At 48.0% G+C, this 20,316-nt stretch overlaps 1 protein-coding gene across 11 annotated transcripts in view; it reads right to left on the reverse strand.

The window, feature by feature from the left end:
* Positions 1–222: 222 nt before the first annotated feature.
* cacna1g (calcium channel, voltage-dependent, T type, alpha 1G subunit) overlaps positions 223–20,316 on the reverse strand; it is a 72,038-nt gene continuing 51,944 nt past the window's right edge. For 4 of the 11 annotated variants that reach the window (XM_077625067.1, XM_077625066.1, XM_077625060.1 and 1 more), the window contains 19 exons: positions 19,899–20,022; positions 19,340–19,408; positions 17,454–17,638; positions 15,161–15,287; positions 14,087–14,212; positions 13,920–14,009; positions 13,656–13,848; positions 12,323–12,373; positions 8,797–8,948; positions 8,569–8,678; positions 8,039–8,172; positions 6,902–6,972; positions 6,063–6,141; positions 5,856–5,977; positions 5,369–5,740; positions 4,471–4,581; positions 2,858–2,993; positions 2,628–2,770; positions 223–1,914 (listed from right to left, as the gene is read on the reverse strand). In XM_077625067.1, the coding sequence (XP_077481193.1) occupies positions 1,411–1,914; positions 2,628–2,770; positions 2,858–2,993; positions 4,471–4,581; positions 5,369–5,740; positions 5,856–5,977; positions 6,063–6,141; positions 6,902–6,972; positions 8,039–8,172; positions 8,569–8,678; positions 8,797–8,948; positions 12,323–12,373; positions 13,656–13,848; positions 13,920–14,009; positions 14,087–14,212; positions 15,161–15,287; positions 17,454–17,638; positions 19,340–19,408; positions 19,899–20,022 (2,899 nt within the window). In that variant the 3' untranslated portion in view covers positions 223–1,410. Of the gene's footprint in view, positions 1,915–2,627; positions 2,771–2,857; positions 2,994–4,470; positions 4,582–5,368; positions 5,741–5,855; positions 5,978–6,062; positions 6,142–6,901; positions 6,973–8,038; positions 8,173–8,568; positions 8,679–8,796; positions 8,949–12,322; positions 12,374–13,634; positions 13,849–13,919; positions 14,010–14,086; positions 14,213–15,160; positions 15,288–17,453; positions 17,639–19,339; positions 19,409–19,898; positions 20,023–20,316 lie in introns of all 11 variants that reach the window. The other 7 variants (XM_077625068.1, XM_077625062.1, XM_077625069.1 and 4 more) reach the window with 5 other exon arrangements.

Raw genomic sequence — 20,316 nt, forward strand, 5'->3', positions numbered from 1 at the left:
TTTAAATAAACTTAAATATAAATAAAATACATATAAATGAGCACAGGTTCGTGAGGCCAAACGTGAGTGACGTAATGTGATCGTTATGGTTTTCTTTTCGGAATAACACCCATTTAAAAGTGATTTGCTAAATTATTTCCCTTTTTTTAAAAACAAAACCCGCCGTTTGTAACTTTCTTTTTCCGTCCTTTCTAAAAATGAACCACCAGCACGTTCAGCGAGTGTGCTTCAAATCCAAGCTCTGTTTATTGACTTCTTTTCCATATAGACAAAGTTTTATATATTATTTCTACAAATACATGGTTTTCAGCACTTAAAAAAACACTTTCCTCCATAGGGTTAAAAACAACCTAAATGGGAAAACAAAAACAAAAAAAAGGTTAAAGACAAACCATTAGGGCGCCAGAAAACAAAATCACCAAAAAACGAAAAAGAAATACAAAAGCACGTCCTGTACAAACACTATGAGCCAATAATTTAAGAAAATAGTGCCTCTAAAACGTTCATATTGCTTTTTACCTCCAACCGGCGGGCAAAGTCAACCCCGTGTAAGGGCGGGAAGTCGGAAGGTGATATCCGCGGGTTGTCGGACGGGAACGCCGCGGGTTTTCCGTCTTTAAAAATATCCAAGTCGCCGTCCAACCATTGTTACTTTCTACAGCAAGGGTGTCCCAAACCTTTTCCTCTCCCGATCCCCCCCCAAAATCATATCCAAACGCGCAATGTTCCTTGACTTTGTTTGTTTTTATTATTGCGCCGACTGTCATTGACGACGATGGACGTCCATTTAACTGGGAGAGTCAGCACGCCATGCCAGCCTTCCCAGTTGAAATGGATTTCATGTCTATCGCTTTCAATGGCAAAAGAAACATTTAAAAAGTATATGTTTTGATGTCGCCGCTTCGTGGACTACAGGTGAGTCGCCTGACTTTGGTAGGGGCAGGTGTGGGTCCAATTCCCGCTGGTGGCAGCGTGATGGTGGTCTGTCTCTGGCCTACAGCGGACTGGCCACCCGTCTAGGGTCTGCCTTTCACCCCAAGTCAGCTGGGTTAGGCTCCAGCGACCCCTTGGAGGAGGAACTGTATGGAAGATGAATGAATGTTTTGACTAGAAGTTGATGTAAAAGACAAACCCAAAAAAATAATACTCCGATTTGTCCTATTTTCCAGTTTCTTTATGGATTTCAACATGGCGTCAGGTTGGGAGTCCTGAGCTGGCGGTGACCATCTGCTTAAGTGAGCGTCTTCATCTTGTGCTGACCACGAGAAGACCCACAGAACGCAGGCGGAACTCCAGCTTCCGAGGAGGCCGGCGACGTTCTTCGACTTTGCTCCGACGCCCCCGCCGCGGAGTCACGACTGGATCTATCGCCGCCAACCCCCCCTCCGGGCGTCCGCCCTCCCTCTGGGCTTAACGGCCGTCGGAGTTGGACTTCTTCTCCGTCGGTCCCTTTGGATGGCCGCCGTCTTCTCCCGCGACCAGGTCCGAGGAGTCCTTGGAGTCGCTGGAGGGGGCCCTCCTCCTCAGGTGGGCGTCCCGACCTTCGGGCGGGGGCAAGCGGAGCCCCTCCACCGACACGCAGGGAGGACTCATCTTCTTTTTCCGTCGGGGGGAGGGCAGCGGAGTCCGGGCGGCGGTCTGGCCGCCGCTCTGCGGGCTGTCGGCCCGCCGCGCCAAAGGGGAGGAAGTCGGTCCGGGTCCGAGTCCTAGTCCTAGTCTGGATTCCACCTCTGCTACAATGCCCTCAAATCCAATGGACCAATGGTTTTGGTGACCCGGGGACGCTTCGCCGCGGAAGGACGGCCGTTTGTGTCGGTGACGGGAAGCGGGGGAGGCGGAGGGCGAGGATGGAGTCCTTTTCAGTCCTTCGCTGTCCGAACATAGACCCTCCTGAGAATCGCTAGACAGCGCCACCTAAGAGACGGATGGGGATGGACACTTTAATCAAAAGGCAAGCGCTTTCTCCAAGTGTGCATACGAGGCCAAATGGTGAGAAGGTAAACAGCGGTCAAAGTAGCGTAAGTGACAACATGACCTTCTCAAAGTCAACTCAAGTGGGGACCCAGAGCCCAAAATGGCTTCACGTTGGTTTGATAAAAGCGGGAATGTTCTCCTATTTGACTTTTAGGTCAATTCAGGTCATTGACTGTGGAGATAAGGTGGTCGCTCACTAGGACTTTTGGAGAGAGAGAGATGTTCAGTTACGGTGCGACTGTAGTGACATCTAGCGGCTAAAAACGTCACACCTAGCAACACAACCAGAGTACTAAGTTGCCCTCGAATGCTGTTTTTGAACATTTGACGAGTGTTTTAAACCTGGCTGGCCACTAAGACAATCTTGTAGAATTGTGTCAGGTAAGCACTCATTCCCAGCCTTCCTAAAGGCCAAAAGCTAGCTTCAGGTCGATGATGTCGAGCCTGGACATTGTTTTGACTCAATTAAAGGGACCCTTTACATACCGTACTCTACTATTGGATGTGTTGACATACTTAATGTTGGGTTCATTGAGACACTTTGGTTCACTAATAACAACGACTTGTGTTTTTACCTTAGCGGGGGACAAAAGAACGGCCAAACACCAGCTTGATGCTAAAAGCAGAAGTCCGTCTGGGGGTACGCGTCTCACCTGTCGGCAGAGCTTGCGACTCGGTACGGGTCCGGCAGGCGCCCGGCGCGCGACGCTCCTCTCGGAGTCCGAGTGGCCGAAGACTACGACGCCGGGTCCTTGGCCAAATTCTTCAGCTTGTGAACGCACAGAAGTCCTGGAGCCTAAAAGAAGAAGAAAAACAAATGGAAACACACATGAAGAGACTTTCCGATCACGTTCCTCCCGGCCGAGACGGCGTCGAAAATTACCCGACACGTGGGACGTCTGGGCCCGATGTTGCGCCACGTGGAACATGTAGCCGTCGTCGGGTAGGGAGCGAGCGCGCCCCACCGCCGCCTTCCTGACGCTCAGCAAGTGGTCCTCCGGGGCGTCTCGCCGCTCGGCCTGCGCGAGCAGAAGCACGTGAAAAAAAGCACAGTCAAACAAGGGCAGAAAAAGGTCTCCAAAAGTGCCGCTAACTGCCAGGTTGCACTGTTTCACTGCACGTGGACAAAGAGGACGTTGGATGGACTGACTCATGGTTAGACTTACAAAGGTCTTCCAAAACACCCCATTATTCTGAGCCATTCAAATCCAATCTGCTAGTGATAAACCCCTTGGTGGGGGGTGCATGTTGGCCAGAGGAAGAACAAATTGCATTTTTTTTGGGAAGTCATTAGCTGCCACTGACAAATGGAACGGGTGCAACGCTAGCTAGCACCACTTTTGAGACATCTGGTTTTAAGTAAACGTTGAAGAAGTTGGCATCTGTGTTAAGGGAAGGGGGCGAGTGGCTTTGGAAGACCCTGGAAAGGAAACACCAATACTGCAAACAGGGGGGAGGAGGAAGAGGAGGAGCAGGTATGAAGAAGAAGAAAAAAGTAGTGTCAGTACACTGCATTCCAGGCTGCTGAGAGTGAGAGAAAGGAGATTAAAATGGCCAACCAGCCATTCCTCTGTCGGAGCAAAGGACCGGGATGTCTCGGAGGCCAGAGATAGAACTTCCGTCTCGGCTAGAAGGACCTAAATAGGGAGAGACGCTGGCTCGGTGAGTGGACGGATAGACAACACGGAAGCAAAAAGTGGTCAACAATGAAAGAACAAATTGGGTGGGCGAGCAAATAAAAGCACGAGACAAAGACCGTAAAACGGAGAGAGGGTACAGAAAGTCCGGGTGGGCGGAACCTCCAGACTTGGGACTTAGTGAGTGAGTGAGATCATGGCCAGGATGCCAGACGGTGCTGAATTACCGGCCAGTCTGCCTGATGTTATTAAATGTGGAGGAGGAGGAAGAGGAGGAAGAGTTACAGCACGAAAAATGCTAATGGATTTTGGGCAGCCTGATATTTGGCAAAAAAAAAAAATCACGGACAATATGTCCTTGTTTTTCCCCTCCATAAATATTTTACAGCTTAATGGAGATCCTGCAGAGTCGGAAAAAAAAAAACATTCATTTAGTGCACTCAATGCTCATAAAAGAGTCAAATTTGCCAAAAGGGGTGAGATAATATCATATGTTTCCAATCAAGTAAATTGTTTCATCAAAGGTCAATGCAAAAAAAAGACATTAACTATGAGGCAATTTCATACTCTATTTGAGAGAAACTTGTTCAAAGTAAAAGCAACCTAAAAAAAGAGAGAAGAATGTGGGGGGAATTTTTTGAGGCACCTGAAAATGATCTCCAGGTGAAAAATGGATTTATCTAAATTTTCATTAAAAAAAGTGAGTTGCTGCCTTTTCTAGTCTATTATTTCTTTAGGTTTGATGCTACCTAAGAATCTGTCTGCTTGGGGTAACTGTGAATATTCCATTTAAAGAGCAGATAGGGAAAACTATGTCATTTGCGACGTTTTCACAGAAAAGCACAAGTGAGAGTTTGACCTTTTCGTCGTAGTGGCGGCACGCGGATCCCGACGAGTTGTCCGTCAGGGTCAGCTCGCCCTCCGTCGAGCCCCGGATGACCAGGGAGACCGAGTCCAACCGTGTTCTTTCCTGGAGAGACAAAAACAAAATGGGAGAGATGAAGACGAGCCAGAAGAAAAGACTGCATCTACTCTGTCTGCCACAAGGCGGCACTGCCATCTCACGCTATTCCCCGGAAAGTTTGTTTTTGGGGGAGCAATTCCTTCTCCCCAAATAGCCGGCATCTCCCGCTTTCCCATGCCACCGCGACCCGTCCTCGACTGGCACGTCCTCCGCGGGGACCGTGCACGGCCAAACGCAACAACACTCCAGCTAGCGGCTAACCCTTTCGCGCACCCTCGGTTGCGGCGGAAGCGTGCGTTTCGGGTCACGTTCGCGTGGCCGGGGCGTTTTCAGACGACTTTAGCCGAGAGGTTAAAGGGCACGGCAGATCGCCACTCTCGTGACGTGACGACTTGGGTTTTTAGCTCACCGCTAACTTCCAGTGAGCGTGCCAAAGATAGCAGTTTAGTGGAGAATTGCTACAACGCTTAAGTTGTTGCAAACAATAGCAAGTTTCTGCATCCGGGAACGGCTCGTGTGTCTCAACTTGCAAACGTTTGCTTGCCAGCCTCACTGGTGGAATTGACCAAATATGGTCCTTCTCTGTGGAAGAGCGGCCAAGCCAACGCCGTTAGGACGGACATGAGTTATTTCATGACGCAAGCTAAGGGCCTGGGGGCGAACGGGAGCCAGAGAATCAACTGACCAAGGGCTCGCACTAATGAGCGGCTGTCATTGGAAGCGCTCTTGAAATCGGCTCGACGTCAGAAGCGGCGACAGGTCAAGTACGGATTTGTTGACACGGGTCACTCACCTCCAGAGCGGGATCTGGGCACGAGGGAGGCTCCTCGCCCACGTTTGCGGGCTCCCTGGGGATGTCCACAACGGCGGCGGGCCAGTCGGCGGGAGCGGAGACGTCCGCCAGGGGGTGGAAGCGGGGCGACCCGGCCGCCGCCGCCGCCACCGCGTCTCCCCGATCGGCGTGGAGCTCCAGCTCCAACTCGGCTTCCAGCTCCGCCTCCTCCTTGGCTTCCTTGTTGCTCTCCTCCAGGTGCTTCATCAGGACGGCGATGACCACGTTGACCAGGACGAACTGGGCCGTCAAGACGAAGGAGACAAAGTAGATGGGGGACACCACCGTGTTGTAGCAGGTGCTGGTCTCGTGGGCGCAGTCCCTCAAGGTGTCCTGGGATTGGGCGAGAAAGAAAAGACAGCGTGGATTGCTGTGCTTTCCACTTGGAGGACAAACGACGCTTCGACTTTGGCTTTTGGAAGAAAGCGAGCCATTCGCCGGCTTTCACCTTCATGATGCCGTTCCAGTTATCCCCGGTGGAGACCCGGAAGAGCAGCAAAAACGCCATGCCAAAGTTCTTAAAGGTGGCGTAGCGTCCCAGGCCCTCGCAAGGGTGGAGTTCGTCGCAGACTGGAGGAAGGAGGAGGACAAGGACACGGCGACAGATATGAAAAGAACGCTTGCGACGAGACGTGGTCCCCGCATCCGGCCTTACTCAAGTCGCCGAAGAGCTCCACCCCCAGGGCGGCGAAGATGAAGAAGAGGAGCATGAAGAGGAGACCCAGGTTTCCCACCTGCGGAGACACAACACACACAATTTGGCATTTGGACAACATCTACGCATCTACATCTAAGTTTTTTCCATAATTTTCCAAGATGTTCATTGAAGGTGAATTGGATTGGAATGAGATCCATCTTTTGGTTTTGCCAATAGAATTAAATTACTAGTTGCTCTAACACGACTTCCTTTAGTCACGTCACTTTTAAGCTCATGCAAACAAACATGAAGGAATGTGTCGAGGCTCCGGAATTCACACGCAATAATGACAAGAATCTTGACAAGCCGGGAATCGTCTTTTTCTATCAAATGGCTTTGAATCGGGCGAGGCAAAGCAAAGCAAAGCAAAGCTTTTCAAAGAAACGTGTCAACTGGGAAACACGTGTTACATTCTCACCCTATCTGAGCCTCCCAATTAGCAAGTAAAACACTTTGAAAGGCAGCGCCTGGCTGGCTTATCTATCGCTGGGAAGAAAACCTTTGTACCTGCATCCACTTCAAAAATCATCACACAAATAAATCAGTGTTGCGCCAAACCATATTTTTTTGTACTCATTTGCCACCAGCGACAAATTCACTCAAGTTCAACAATGGGGCGCCTCGCAATTAGACGTGGCGTGGATGGGGGCGGCCATCTTGGCTAGGGCGACCGGCGGTTAAAAAAAAAAAGTACACACAGATCTTCCTTATTTTAGAACTGTGTTTTTACAAGTCTATTAGAAATACTGATCACTGTGCAAATGGCGGACAATCCATGGAGGAAAAAAGCAACGTACCTGAGGCAGTGCTTGCATCACGGTGTCCAACAAAGCTCGCATTCCCACCGCCATCTTCAGGAGCTTCAGTACTACGGGCGAACAAACACATTAAGTTAAGCTAGATGAAACACAAACATCCGAGTCATTAAAGCAGAGGTCTATACTACATATACGCGGCTATACGATAAAGTCTTGCGAAGATAAACGTTAGGCAGGTATGGGCACGTTGAGAGAATGACATTTTGGCACCTCTTGCTTTAACGATGACTACTTCACCGTGGAAATAACACACGTGGTCTCTTACACAAGCAAACGAGTCAACTCACCCTGAGCTATTTTGGAAGGTTGACTCTCTTAAAAAGCAGCTTTCCAATGTTGGAAAAAAAAAAAAGCATTTTGCGTCAATACCGCGTTAAAGCGTCTGCCAGCTGTTGAACGCATTCTTTATTCAAATTTAATGAGCTATAAAATGAAGGATTAAAATAATTGTTTCAAGTTTCATCTGGATCGGCGAGCCGTCCGTTTGATTTAAGAGCAGTCGCTCGCTCCACCTTCGAGCGCCAGCCACTCGCCAGGGATTTTATGGCTACCAATGAAACTTTCCTTCCTTTAAGCCGCCCGGTGGCTAATTGTTAAAGCGTCAAATTTCGCGGGTGACAAATGCTCTTTAATTGGTGACTTTTGCCACCGAGGGGACGAAAAAGCTGAGGTGTTGCTGGCTTGGGGGAGGATTTGCTCGGAGCCGCTTAATCGCCGGATGTGACGCGTGAGCCGTAAACGTTAGCACGTGAGAACGGGTCAGAGTTGATGCGAGGTACGGGCGGCACGGCAACATTAACGCCGTCGTTCGTGTGAGAAAATGAGGGTGCTTTGCGCCCCGACCAGCCGCAGCTTTATGCAATTAAAGTACTCGCTCGACCTGGCGAGGGAAATGCAAGCCGAAAGAAAGAGAAACAGATGCCGTTTGCATGCTAGGCTAGCCGCTTGAAGACTTGAAATTGTTCCTAGCTAACATGTCTCCCCCCCGGGACAGGCTCAGATGACTGTTTGTTAATCTGCAGGACTCCCACGAACCGGAAGCGGGCTGAGCTGAGATCGGCCGTCTAAAAATGAGGAGTCTCCCGGGGGACGCCATCTTAAATGGAGACTTCTTACCTCGCGCGATCCGCAGCACGCGCATGATGCGGATTATGGTGGGGTTGATGGGCAGGGACGCGTTGACTTCGATCTCCTCCAGGGTGATACCCATGATTGACAGCAGCACAATGGCCAGATCCAGCTGGTTCCACCTGGGCCCAAACAAAAACCACCATCAGTACCATCAACGGTTCAAATCACGTTGTCAAAACACCTCGCTGGCGTACGTTGTAAAATGCTTAAATAAAGTACAACCGAACTCAGTTTTGCTTACGTTTACTTTTTAAAAACGTGTTTTTATCGTGTGGGTGTAGCGTGCAAGAACTATATATCCCAGCAGTCACTGCGCACCGACCGGAAACCAGAAATAGAGTCTGGGGCTGTTTCCGGTAGCCAGCGCTATTGCGGTTCGATATTCATATAGAATACATATTCGTCTAAAAAAACGGTGCATCCTTTGTGTGTTTAAAATACAGAAATAGCACTCGTTACTGACACTGCGGCTAAAAATACCATGCGCCATATAGTCGTGAAAATACGGTACTCACTTGTCCTTAAAGAAGCGTCGGAAGCCGAAAGCCACCAATTTCAAGACCGACTCCAGGACAAAGATGAGGGTGAAAATGTAGTTACAGATCTTCAATGCTTCATCCAGTTCCTAAAGAGAGCAAAGACACCCAAGAGGAAGCCTTTCCATTTTAACCCGCTACAAATTCCTTACTTCAAACATGAAAAAGATTGGTTTTTGTTGGAATAACGATTTTTGGGGATCTGACCTTTGGCTGCTGGTAGTGCTCCATGGACATGGTGATGACGTTGAGCCCGATGACGATGGTGATGAAGAGGTCCAGGTAATGGCTGGTGCACATCTTGTGGATAATCAAACGAGTGGGGGAGTAATCCGAGTAGTATGGCTTGCTCTGAGCTTCTGTGGGAAGTGGGGTTTGGAGAGGGGGGAGGCGTGGGGAGGGGAGGGGGCAAGGGTTGCATTGATTGGCATGGGAAAAGGGAGGTTTGGGAAGGGAGGGAGGGATTGGATGCCATTAAGACAGTGAGATAGCAGCTCAAAACCATCCAACGCTGTAAAGTAGACCCGTGGCACTATTGAAACCTGAAAAAGAGCTTGGTTAGTGTTACCCCTCTCCAGTGTTTTCCACTGGGCAGATTTGCAGAAGAGTGGGAGAGGTCAATCCATGGACCCAGTCAACATTCGTATACAGGTTTGAACCCAATCCCCAATGGAGTCCCAATGAGTAAGGTTTGGCCGCGTCCCTTTGATCGCCTTCTCTCATTTCTTCTGCAAACTGGCTGTCGCTAAAAAAGACTCGATTCGTCAAGACTTGACGGCGGGAGAGGTCACTCGACCAACCACGCCATCGGGCGAAAAGAAAAAAAAGGTAGTCCTGCCTGTGGCTCTTTTGAGAACACCTTTGCGAGCCAATTAGCAAAGGTGCCATGCTAGCGACTGGAGCCGCAATGGGGCACTTTGCTCGGTTTTTAAAGGCCATTCAATGTCCACCGTCATCCGCCCAATCGGACTGGGAGGAGCGCACTTCATTTGGTTCCAGATCATTTCTAGGCACTCTTTTTACCCTTCCTCGTGGAAGAATTTAAAATGAGCATTTCATCCGAAAGTTCACCAAAGCAGATTGTCTTGAGGCGGGACTATAGTGTCGTTTTTTTTTACATGACCAAAAAATATATTTGGAACTGGCCATTCCACATTATTATATGCCAATAGCAGTATATTATGTAACTTGACTGGATTAGACAAAATGCTTGCCCACCCCCCGTCCAGGGTCTGCTTTGGTCATTCACAGATGTGAAGAAGATACAACCCGAACATATTTGGGGTCCAAAACCAGCCACAAGACCCATGTGCCCCAATATTCTTCCCCTTCTGTCAGATTGTAAAAACCGGACTGGAGACGAGTAGACGATGGAGGCCGATTTGGTCTTGGAGTTGATTTTGGACACGCCAACTTTCAAATTCATACACTAGCATCCGTATTTCCGAGGCATGGTGTTTGGGAAATACAGATTGTTTTGTGTCGGGACTGCCCAATTAAGAAGAGTACAGAATGGCACCCCGGCCGGGTCCGAGGCGACCCTCGCTCTGCTTAGCCATGCTCTTGGGAACTTTGCCCCAGGTCTGGTGATCGATCATGTGAGGAGACTCCATCTGGGGGACACGACAATCGTTTCTTCTTCTTCTCCGATGTCAAGTCTGATGGCGCTAGCTAAAAGGACACGATAGCGGAATGGCTTGGCTGGGTCTCTAAATGCAGCGGGAGAAACTGCCGCTTGGGGGAACGCCATTTTGGGGAAAATGACATGGAAAGCCTCATGTACAAGACCTAAAATAAAAAGAAGATTGGCAATGATGATGATGATATGGATGGCTGTGAAATGAAGAGATGGCCACGTAAAGCAGTTTTTTAAGATAAAGCAGCTGCTTTTATGCCTCTGTCTGGGGTTAACCTTTCAACCACTCTGTGTCTGCCTTTGCCAATTGGAGGGAGGGAGGGAGGGAGGGAGGGAGAGCCCAGTTGGCCCACTTTTCAAAACCAGCAAACACAGAGTCCAAAAACAAGGAGAAACTGGAACATTAACTGGAATGGAACAACAACAACAATAAAAAGTGGAAAAACAAAATGCTTCGCTGCCTTGCATGAATTTCAAAGAAACAGGAGAGGGAAAAAATAAAACTATTGTTGCACCGATACCATTTTTGGGCCTTTAAATATATATTTTGGGTTTTAACTGCTCAAGTTATCGGTTGCCATTGACGACCCTAGACGTCCCATCCGTTTGAAGCGGGAGGGATGGCGGCGAATGAAAGAAACCTTCAAACGGATCGGACGGCTGCCGGCGATCGATTGATAATTAGTGTAAGGGGGCGTCGATGGCGGCCATCTTGAGTGGGGCCACATCAGCATATAGATCGGGGCGGGTGGCGTTTGTAGCGGTACCGATACAAGGGGGAAAAATGGGCGTGTCTTAAAGCGAAAGCAGCAGAGCAAATTGTTGAATCCACAAGGAATAAATCAAATACATTATTTGGCGGTCTTACAAACGTTAACAAACACTCTCAGACGCACAGAGTGACTGACACATATTGACGGATACAAATCCATACACTCATCCGTAGACATTGTGCTTGTACGAAACGCGTGGCGGACGCACGGACGCACGGACACACACACACACACGTATACACACAGATATTGTGCACATGTTGCACATGGCAGACTGACACTTCTTTCTGAGTCATACTTGAGCAATGAACCAAGTGAAAAGTGGGATTGGATGATCGAGAAAAGCAACAGGGCGGCGTGAGTGGCTGGCGTGCTGAGTAACAGCCATGACAAGGCACATCACGATGGAAAGCGCTTTTTTTTTTTGCTTGTATGCGTGCGTGCGTGCGTACGTGTGAGACAATGCTAATGTTAACGAAGCCCTTTTTACCGAACTCTCCGAGCTGACGTCCGGCAGAAGGCCATCGCAAATGAGCCTTCAATAAATCAACATAATCTCATTTATCCCCATTTGCCAGCCGCACCGTCAAAAACAAGACGTACGGGCACAGCTTTTGGAGCAAAAGTGCAAATTAGTACGACGCACGCGGCTTTGAAGGTTCTAAAAACGCTACATAATCATATATACACTGACTCGATCAAATGTTGGGAAGTCTCAAAACAAACCGACCGAAGAAAAACAGCTGAATCAAGCGAGAAACATTTCATTTTTGCATCTTCTTCCTTTTTACGGATAGCAATATATTAAATAAGTTGACTTTTAACTCATTTCCAAGGTGCAAAATCGGACACTAGATTTTTATCCTCAGCATTTGCGTCAAAAGTTACGCCATTGACATTCTTGGTCTTACATTGGCTGTCTATTTCTCTCCGTGGCAAAATGATTTATTTATGATTTGAGTTATTTACTTTGTGGATAGACTGTTAATCGATCAGCTTTCGGTTAAGCGGCTGACACGACGCTGCGAATTTCAAGCCGATTTGTTTCTCTAGCTTCATTAAAATCTTCCTCCGGGACGCTCGATGGCGACAAGACAGTCCAACTCAGACAGTAAGGACCAAAAAAAAAAAAAGAACCATGAAGAAATACATCGATAAATCAAAAGAGTACGTAAAGGGCTCGGGGCTGATGGCAACGAGACGAGATGGGACGCTAGCTCCCGCGATTAGCGAACGAACGCCAGAGCGTCTGGCCGCCGTGACGGGCGGAGGTGGCGGCGGGAGCGCTTAAGGGACAAAACAGAGCATGCTGGGAAGGGGGTACCTTTGAACGTGCCGTCGGACGGGGCCCAACTCACCCCTGGGATCATTACATCTAGAGGAATGAGACCGTGTTAGTCAGGAGGCCAGAAAAGAAGGGAGAGAGATAGAAAGAAAGAAAGAAAGAAAGAGAGAATGAGAGAAAACGAGAGAGAGAAAGAGGGATGGAGTAAGACCAGAAGGAAGCAGCGCAAGAACAAGCTGGTGAGCGTGTCCAGAGTTCATCTTTCCAGTGATTCTGAGTCCAGCACTAGATGTTTCTTTTTTAATATGGACCAGAACGCACAAAAAAAAAAAAAATCCAAATGACCGCCATTCTAACCTCCTGAGCAAACTCATCTTTTCTGTCCTGACTCATCTAATGGGACGCTAAAAAGCCTAGCACACGGCCAAGGGAACGGAAAAATCCAGGAAAGACAACGGTGGCCACCGTTCCAGGGAGTACAGAAGAGCTTTGTGGGAACCGACGGACCTCTACGAGCGCAAGGTACCCTGTGATAGTTCTTGTCAAAACAAGGCATCTGTATTTCTCAAGAGAATGACATACATCCGGTCAAAAAAACACAACGAAAAACACTTTCTTCAGCTTTAAAAGACACCAGCTAGTCCACTGCTCCTTGTCAAGCGCACTTGGAACGCTAGCGCTGGCCGGCGTGAGATTGAAATTTACGAAGAGGCAGTGGAATCGGAGAGAGCGGCCATCGAGCGACCCCGACGTAGCGTACAGCCGAAAGGGGAGGAGCCAAAGCGCCCATTCAACTCCTCAATGTCGGCGGTCACGTCTCTAGGGATAAGGCCCGCCCTCCCCCTGCCGGCTGTAGCGGAGCATCATGCAAGAAGAGGGGAAGGGAGCGCGGTCTTGTTTTTGGGATCAGGGCGACCGATCGGCGCCGGCCGAACTCCCCCTCCCTCTAGCTCTAGTTCTAGCAAATCACCATGCGAGCCCCGTGCCAGAAAAGCCAGCGGGGGCGCCATTGCCACACCGGACGCGGACGAGAAAGAGCCGTGGTCTTTCCTCAAGCTGCAAACGGACTCTGGCGGGGTCGCCGCCACAAAATGCGAGTCCGTCATCGGACGCCGAGAGGTTTTGCAGTTTGGGAGCGAGTGACGGCTAGGGAGGGGAAAATATAAAAGCGCTACTGTTTTTCCGCCAGATCGCCAATGGCTTTTTGCCCAGATTCGGCGAAAGCAAAAGGCGAACGCGGAGGGCCAGGGGGGGAGAATAAAATCAAAATAAAAGAAATAGTAACTAAAAAGAAAAAAAGGCTCAGGCTCAAACCAAGCAGGACTCAGAAAGATGTGGAAAGACTACCGACCAGCCAGCTCCTTCTCCTTACTCCGTCTCTTTTTCTCCATGCGTTTGAGTCTCTTCTCCTCCCGGCGCTTGGCTTCTTCGGCCTCCTGGTGGCGCCGACACTTGTGGAAGTTCTCCACCACCACGCCCACGAACATGTTGAGCACGAAGAAGGCCACGATCAGCAGGAAGGAGATGAAGTAGAGCAACATCCAGGGATTGTAGTTCATCACCGGCTGAAAGACAGCGAGCGAGCGCCATGCCGGCTTTCCTTCACTGGCACGACCAAAGTGGGGCGACCCAGTACCTGCTGGTCCACTCCCACCGCGTCCAGTCCGTCGTACATGATGTCCACCCACCCGTCTTTGGACGCCAGGACGAACAGAGACATCAAGGCCTGGCAACGACAAGGACGGGGATTGAAACCGGGAAATCGTCCGTCCGTCCGTCGAGCGACCACGCCCGAGTGCCGACCTGTCCCAGGTTGTCAAAGTTGTACTTGTGTCGGACCCATTTGTAGCTGGCTTGCATGCAATCGGAACGGTTGGTGATGTTCTTCACATCTTCTCCTTGACAGACGAAAAACTTGCCTTTGAAGAGCTGGAGAGGGACAGAAAAGGCACGAAAGGCTCTGAAAACGTTAGCCGTAGCTTAGCTCAAAGCTAGAACAACAATAGATGGCTCTCGGAATCCAATCATACGCTATTTACTTGCATATTTGACTTGAATGGCGGTTAATGAACGACGGTCAACATTTTGATTAAATGTCAGGGCCGTCGCTTCCAAATTCTACTCAAGCCTTTTAATGAGCAACGCCACGCAATCAGCGATTACCTTCCGTGACGGCCCCTTACCAAGATGGTCTGTAGCCGTGCCATGTTTTTTTATTTTGTAGGGCGAAATAGACAAAATGTGTAAAACTACATTACTCTTAAAACTAACGTCTGCATCTCCACCAATTGCATTTTCCTCCTAACATTTGTTTTCTCGGGTACTATTTACTCTGCCCTCACTGGAAGACATTGCCAGCCCTCGTTACCTCAGCAGAGCCAGGAACATTGTCGGGGACCCATACCGCCCTGGTCACAACCTGTTCCAGCTGCTGCCCTCTGGCAGACGCTATAGGTCTCACAAAGTACGGACAAATAGGCTTAAGGACAGTTTTTTCCCCACATCCATCAGGACTCTAAACTTGCGATAGCACGACACACGATCCCTTCTGTGTAATAACTTTGGGGTGAGGTAACATGAAAAGACATTGGGCGGTGATCTGCCTCCTACTGGCTGACTGAAGGTAAGTGAGGAGACAGTGAGAGAGAGGTAAGTGATCCGCTCGGGGGGGGGGTGATGTGATGTATCCATCATGGCAGAATGCCAACGAGTCTGAAATGATGACTTATTTGGGCCTTTTGCCGGGAAAGCGCACCTTATGGAGAAGCACTACCAATTTCGTCATAAGCAGCGGCGTATGATGACAAAGCCTATGTCCGATTATTATTTCTTGATTTTTCGATCCTCCCCGCCCGCAATTCCCAACGCGCCGCTCACCTGCACGCCGAGGATGCCAAAGATGATGAAGAAGGCGCAACAGATGACCACGATGTTTCCGATGGGCTTGAGGGAAGACATGAGGGTCTCCACGACCAGCTTCAGACCCGGCGCTCTGCTGATCACGCTGAAAAAGACAGACCGAGCAAAGATGGAAATCAAAAACCCTGCGGCCACTTCTCCTGGCGTCCGGCTCGCTTTGAAGAGAATTCAAGCGAGGCGCTGAGGTGCAAACGGGCCACGTTCGCACCCGCAGGCCGGTTATTCTCTGATCAGGGTTATCGATCAGGGCGTATCATCCTCTCCTAATCCGCTATCGACTCTGTCGCTATCACTCACAGGAAAACAGTGAAATTAGCCCAATACGGGATGAATAAAGTTAGCTAATCTAAAACATACTACAAGTCAATCATTTTCAAAAGACAACACACATCCCTGCCGCCGCGACAGGACCATAACAGCCCAAACAAGCAGACTCCAGGACGGTTTCCTCCCAAGAGCCATCAACGGGAAAACACAGGATGTAATTGCGCAACCCGGGAAAGACCAGACAGGAAAGCACGGCGAGCGGCTAAACAGAGAATAAAAAATGACGCGGCCTCCCGTCGTTCTATTTTGGCGAGACCAATCGGTCCCATCTCACGAATGTTCATCAAGCCGCGAGTTCGCCGCCACACGTATTAACCGACCGGCGGGGGTTCGGGGTTAATGACGCCGTGGCGGAGTGACCGATGAGCCCGCGGGGGTCAACCGTAGGGGGGGCGGGATAATTGCTAAACCGAGGGTTTGTCAGCACTTGACCTTCCCAAACAAGCCAACGGCGCTTAGCTTAGCTTAGACAAGAGCTTTCTTGACTCCATTTCCGACTTTTTCGTGACTTCCTCTGGATGTCGGCATCAGCACAGAATACCGAACTATTCACGGTTTCCATCGAGACCAAAGACTCGTGTTCGCTGGGCTCCGATTGTAAACCTTGGGAGATAGCTACCTGCTTTACAAAGCCTCCGTTATTAGAGCTCCTGCATTATTCATAAGGATTCTTTTCGCCTTCCACGCACCACCTCGGCACGCAGCGAACTTTAATTAAAACACACTATGGGGAGCCATCATAAACGGGGAGCTAAAATTGAACAATGACAGCCAGGGCGCACGTAAAGGACGCTCGATGGATTCGGTGCGGTCGGCTATGGCGTGCCGCTTGCCGCCTGCCGTTTTTCCTGATCTGCAGGGAAATAGAGATGCCCTGGTACTTGGAATTCCAACGTCTGTTACCATCAAACAACAGAAGACAACAACAGGCGGATGTGCAAACTAGGCCAGGTGTATTTCTTGCTTTCAAATCGCGAGACGAATCCTCAGCGGAAAGTGAGGAGGGAATAAAAGGAAGGTGTTAGAAAAATAAAAATAAATCAACTGGCTGAGCCACACACTGCGATGCGAGCATGTCCAATACAAATGAAATCAGTCACCAGGAACATGGCGCAAATCTTAATATAGCAGCAAATGGAGCCGTGAGCTTGGCCGGCCGGGAAACTCATTAAGTTTAGAACTTTTAATGTGGCGCCGTTTGCCAAACCACTGAGGCGTTGCAACTCACTTGATTAATTCTGCGTCAGGATTAGATAGAACAAATAACCAAAACAGCATCCCCCATGAATTCAAACGAAAATCAATACAACAAAGACTGCCAGGTCTCCTGATCAAAAAAGATAGGAAGTTGATCGCCATCAGCTGATGAGTAAATACCTTTAAAGAGCCCAATCCCAATACAATAAAAACAAAGTGTTTGGACGTGCTAATACAAGTGTCAAAGTGGTGGCCCGGGGGCCAAATGTGGCCCGCTGCATCATTTTGTGCGGCCCGGGAAAGTCAATGATGAGTGCCGACTTTCTGTTTTAGGATCAAATTAAAATGAGTATAGATGTATATTAAATTTAATGATTTCCCCCCTTTTAAATCAATCATTGTCATTTTTTAATCCATTTTTTCTGTGTTTTTCGTTCAAAAATCATTTTGTAAAATCTAAAAATATATATATAAAAAGCAAAAATAAACATTGTTTTAGATCTATAAAAAACTGAATATTCAGGGTTTTTAATTAAGTTCTTTTAACCCATTTATAAAAAAAAATATCTAAATATTATATCTAAAATGGTTCGGCCCACGTGAAATCAAGTTGACGTTAAAGCAGGCCGCGAACCAACCCGAGTCTGACACCCTTGTGCTAATAGAATATCACAGGAACTGTTTGGAACCGCAGCATAATAATAATAATAGAATGTGAGTGACTCACCGCAGAGGTCTGAGCGTACGGAGCAGCCTCAGCACCCTCAGCATGCCCAGGATTTTGGTCCCCGAGTTGGAGAAAAAGGAAACCAGGATGTCGATGACGGATATCATCACTAGCATCCCGTCTAGAAGGTTCCAACTGCTCCTCAGGTAGGACTTGTCGCCAAAGCACCACCCCAAAGCCACAATCTGCCCCCAAAAAATGTAGAAGGACGTCGACAATAAGAAGCACCCAGCGGAACCGCTGCAATATATTAAAGTCAACATTTACCTGGCCTTTTTCATAACAAATTCATATCTCTTCAATCTATACTATTGTGTCTTTTGGAAAAAAATACTGATGCTAGAATTCTAGTCATGGCCTGACTTTTCCCCCTTAAACTTGAAACCAGGTCAAACTATTTTTATTCTCTCCATTCAATGGGGAGGGAAGAACCAGTCAAATGCTGCACATATCTGCATATAGTATATGAATAATGGATATGAATATCCATCACGAGTCTATTGCTTTCCTTCTACTCCAAGTCATTAGAAATTTTGACGGGGAAGGATGATGTGCAAGGCTTCATCTCGATGTACATACATTTTTTTCCTGTGCTTTGGAAGGAAAACGTCAAATGAGGGCAGCCTAGTCATAACTATTTTAATACAGTCATACCTCGTCATACGACCGCTCGTCATACGATATTCTCGTCTTGCGACGGAAATTTCGAACGAATAATTCGCCCGAGATGCGATCAAAATTTCGTGATGCGACCAAGCCAGGTGGCCATGGCACTGTCTTTTTTTGCATCTCTTTAAAATATATCTACGAGCACTGGGCGGACTTTGCATTTCCAACCTCCCCCCCCGGTCTACATTTACATACCAGGTAAACAACAATGGATGGGCAGAGTTTTGCAAAGAAAAGATCTGGAATATATGTACACTCGGTAATCAGACACGGGGAAGCGGCAAGTTCCAAACAACTCTTGGTGCATTCGTTTTGAAGGCGCCGGCGGAACGTTGGGGTGGGGCCAACCCGTAGAACTAAGGTCAAAAAGATTAAAGCTAAATTAGAATTCAGTTTTGTGTTAAGTTACATTAAACGTTGAGTGTCTGTATATATTAATCCAAGTTAATTTAAATTTGTTTGTTCGTTTACGAGTGCCGTGGATAAAGGATTACGATCATATGTCGAGGTACCACTGTACATACATAAATATGAAGGTCCCCACCTTGTGAACTTTCTGTGTATGGCTCCAGTTTTTTAACTAGGTCTACAATGTCTTCTGTGTCTGTGCTTGTTACTGTTTTGCTACCGCAACCAAGGGAATTTCCCGAATACGGGATGAAATAAAGTTCTAATCTAATCGAATCTATAAGACTAGGTTTTGACGTGAAACACTGCGCACTGGAAACATCCACAGGTAAGAATTCAAGAAATAATTCTGCCGCATTGACGCAATACTGCGGTCAGAAGCGACACGAGTGAGTGCCCGGGTCTAATAGAAACGGTATTTGTGGATCGAAGATGGGTTAAAAAAAAAAAAGAGACGAAGCAAGCCGGCAGACCCGCTGAAATCCCAGCATGGGCTGATGAAACGCCACTGACAGACAGCCACCATATTGTGAGTGTCATTTGCATGGGTGACCTCACTATTGTTGGATTTTTTCCAACTTGAGCACCATCTCCTGCTTCTCTTTTATGGTTGGGGGGCTTCTATCACATCGACTGGTCTATTGCTCAGATTTAAAAAAAAAAAAACTTGTTTCATCTTGTTCCGCCATTACATCCAAATAATTGATTTAAGCTTTAAGCTTTGGGCAATGTTCTATTCCGGGCACAAGGTTGCAACCATAAGCTTGCTAGAAGTTTGGGATAGAAGGAAAATCCAAAAATCCATTTACCTTGACGGTCATCTCCGTCACAAATATCGCCGTGAAGATGTAGTTGGATAACGTTAGGAAGATTCGTTCCTGTGAGGGGGGACAATACGTATTTGTTATGGAATAATCATTGAAAAATACACCTGGTCTTTTCTTCCAAATGATGGCTAGAAGGCAAGAACAAACTTTAATCGGATCGCCCAACTCTCAAGGCAAAATGGTGGATTTAGGGCCAAGATGGCGTCCTGCTTAAGACTCAGACAATATGGGCTTGACATATAGTGTCGCACCGGGAGCTAAAATGACATCTGACATCATCGATATCGCGGAGCACTAAGAAATAACGTGCTGCGCTGCGCAGGATTACCAGTGTTTTAGCGCTAGTTTGCTTGAGCCAAAATGGCCGCCATCTATGCGCGCCGTGGTCGTTAAGAAATGAGAGGGTGCTAGATTTGACAATTGTGGTGCGTTCCGTAGTCAATTTAGTATCGAAATAAAAAAATAGATGCGTCAATCTATTGCCCGCCCCCATTTTTTTTTTCGGCGCAGAATATTGGACGTGGTTTGCGTCCAAACTCACCGGACTGCCGGGGTCGATGCGAGGCCTCTCCATTGCGATGGTGATGCAGTTGAGGAAGATGATGATCAACACCACGTGGTCAAACATCTTGTGGTGGATGATATTTTTGCACACAAAACGAAATCTGGGAAAAAATAACGGTAGCCATCAGCAAAAAGTCCATTTAAAAAATAAAAACAGGCAGAATGTTGGTTTTTTTTATATCTTGCGGTGGATGATATTTTTGCACACAAAACGAAACCTGGGAAAGAATAACGGCAGCCATCAGCAAAAAGTCCATTTAAAAATTACAAATAAAAACAAAAACAGGCGGAATGTTGGTTTTGTTTCGACTTTCTATCGGCCTTATCTTCCAAACAATGGAAAGAAAGGGCGGGGTTTGGAAAAGGCAGTCTCTTTTCCAACACTGTGCTGGGAT

The sequence above is a fragment of the Stigmatopora argus genome, chromosome 18, assembly GCF_051989625.1.
Source record: "Stigmatopora argus isolate UIUO_Sarg chromosome 18, RoL_Sarg_1.0, whole genome shotgun sequence".
NCBI lineage: Eukaryota > Metazoa > Chordata > Actinopteri > Syngnathiformes > Syngnathidae > Stigmatopora > Stigmatopora argus.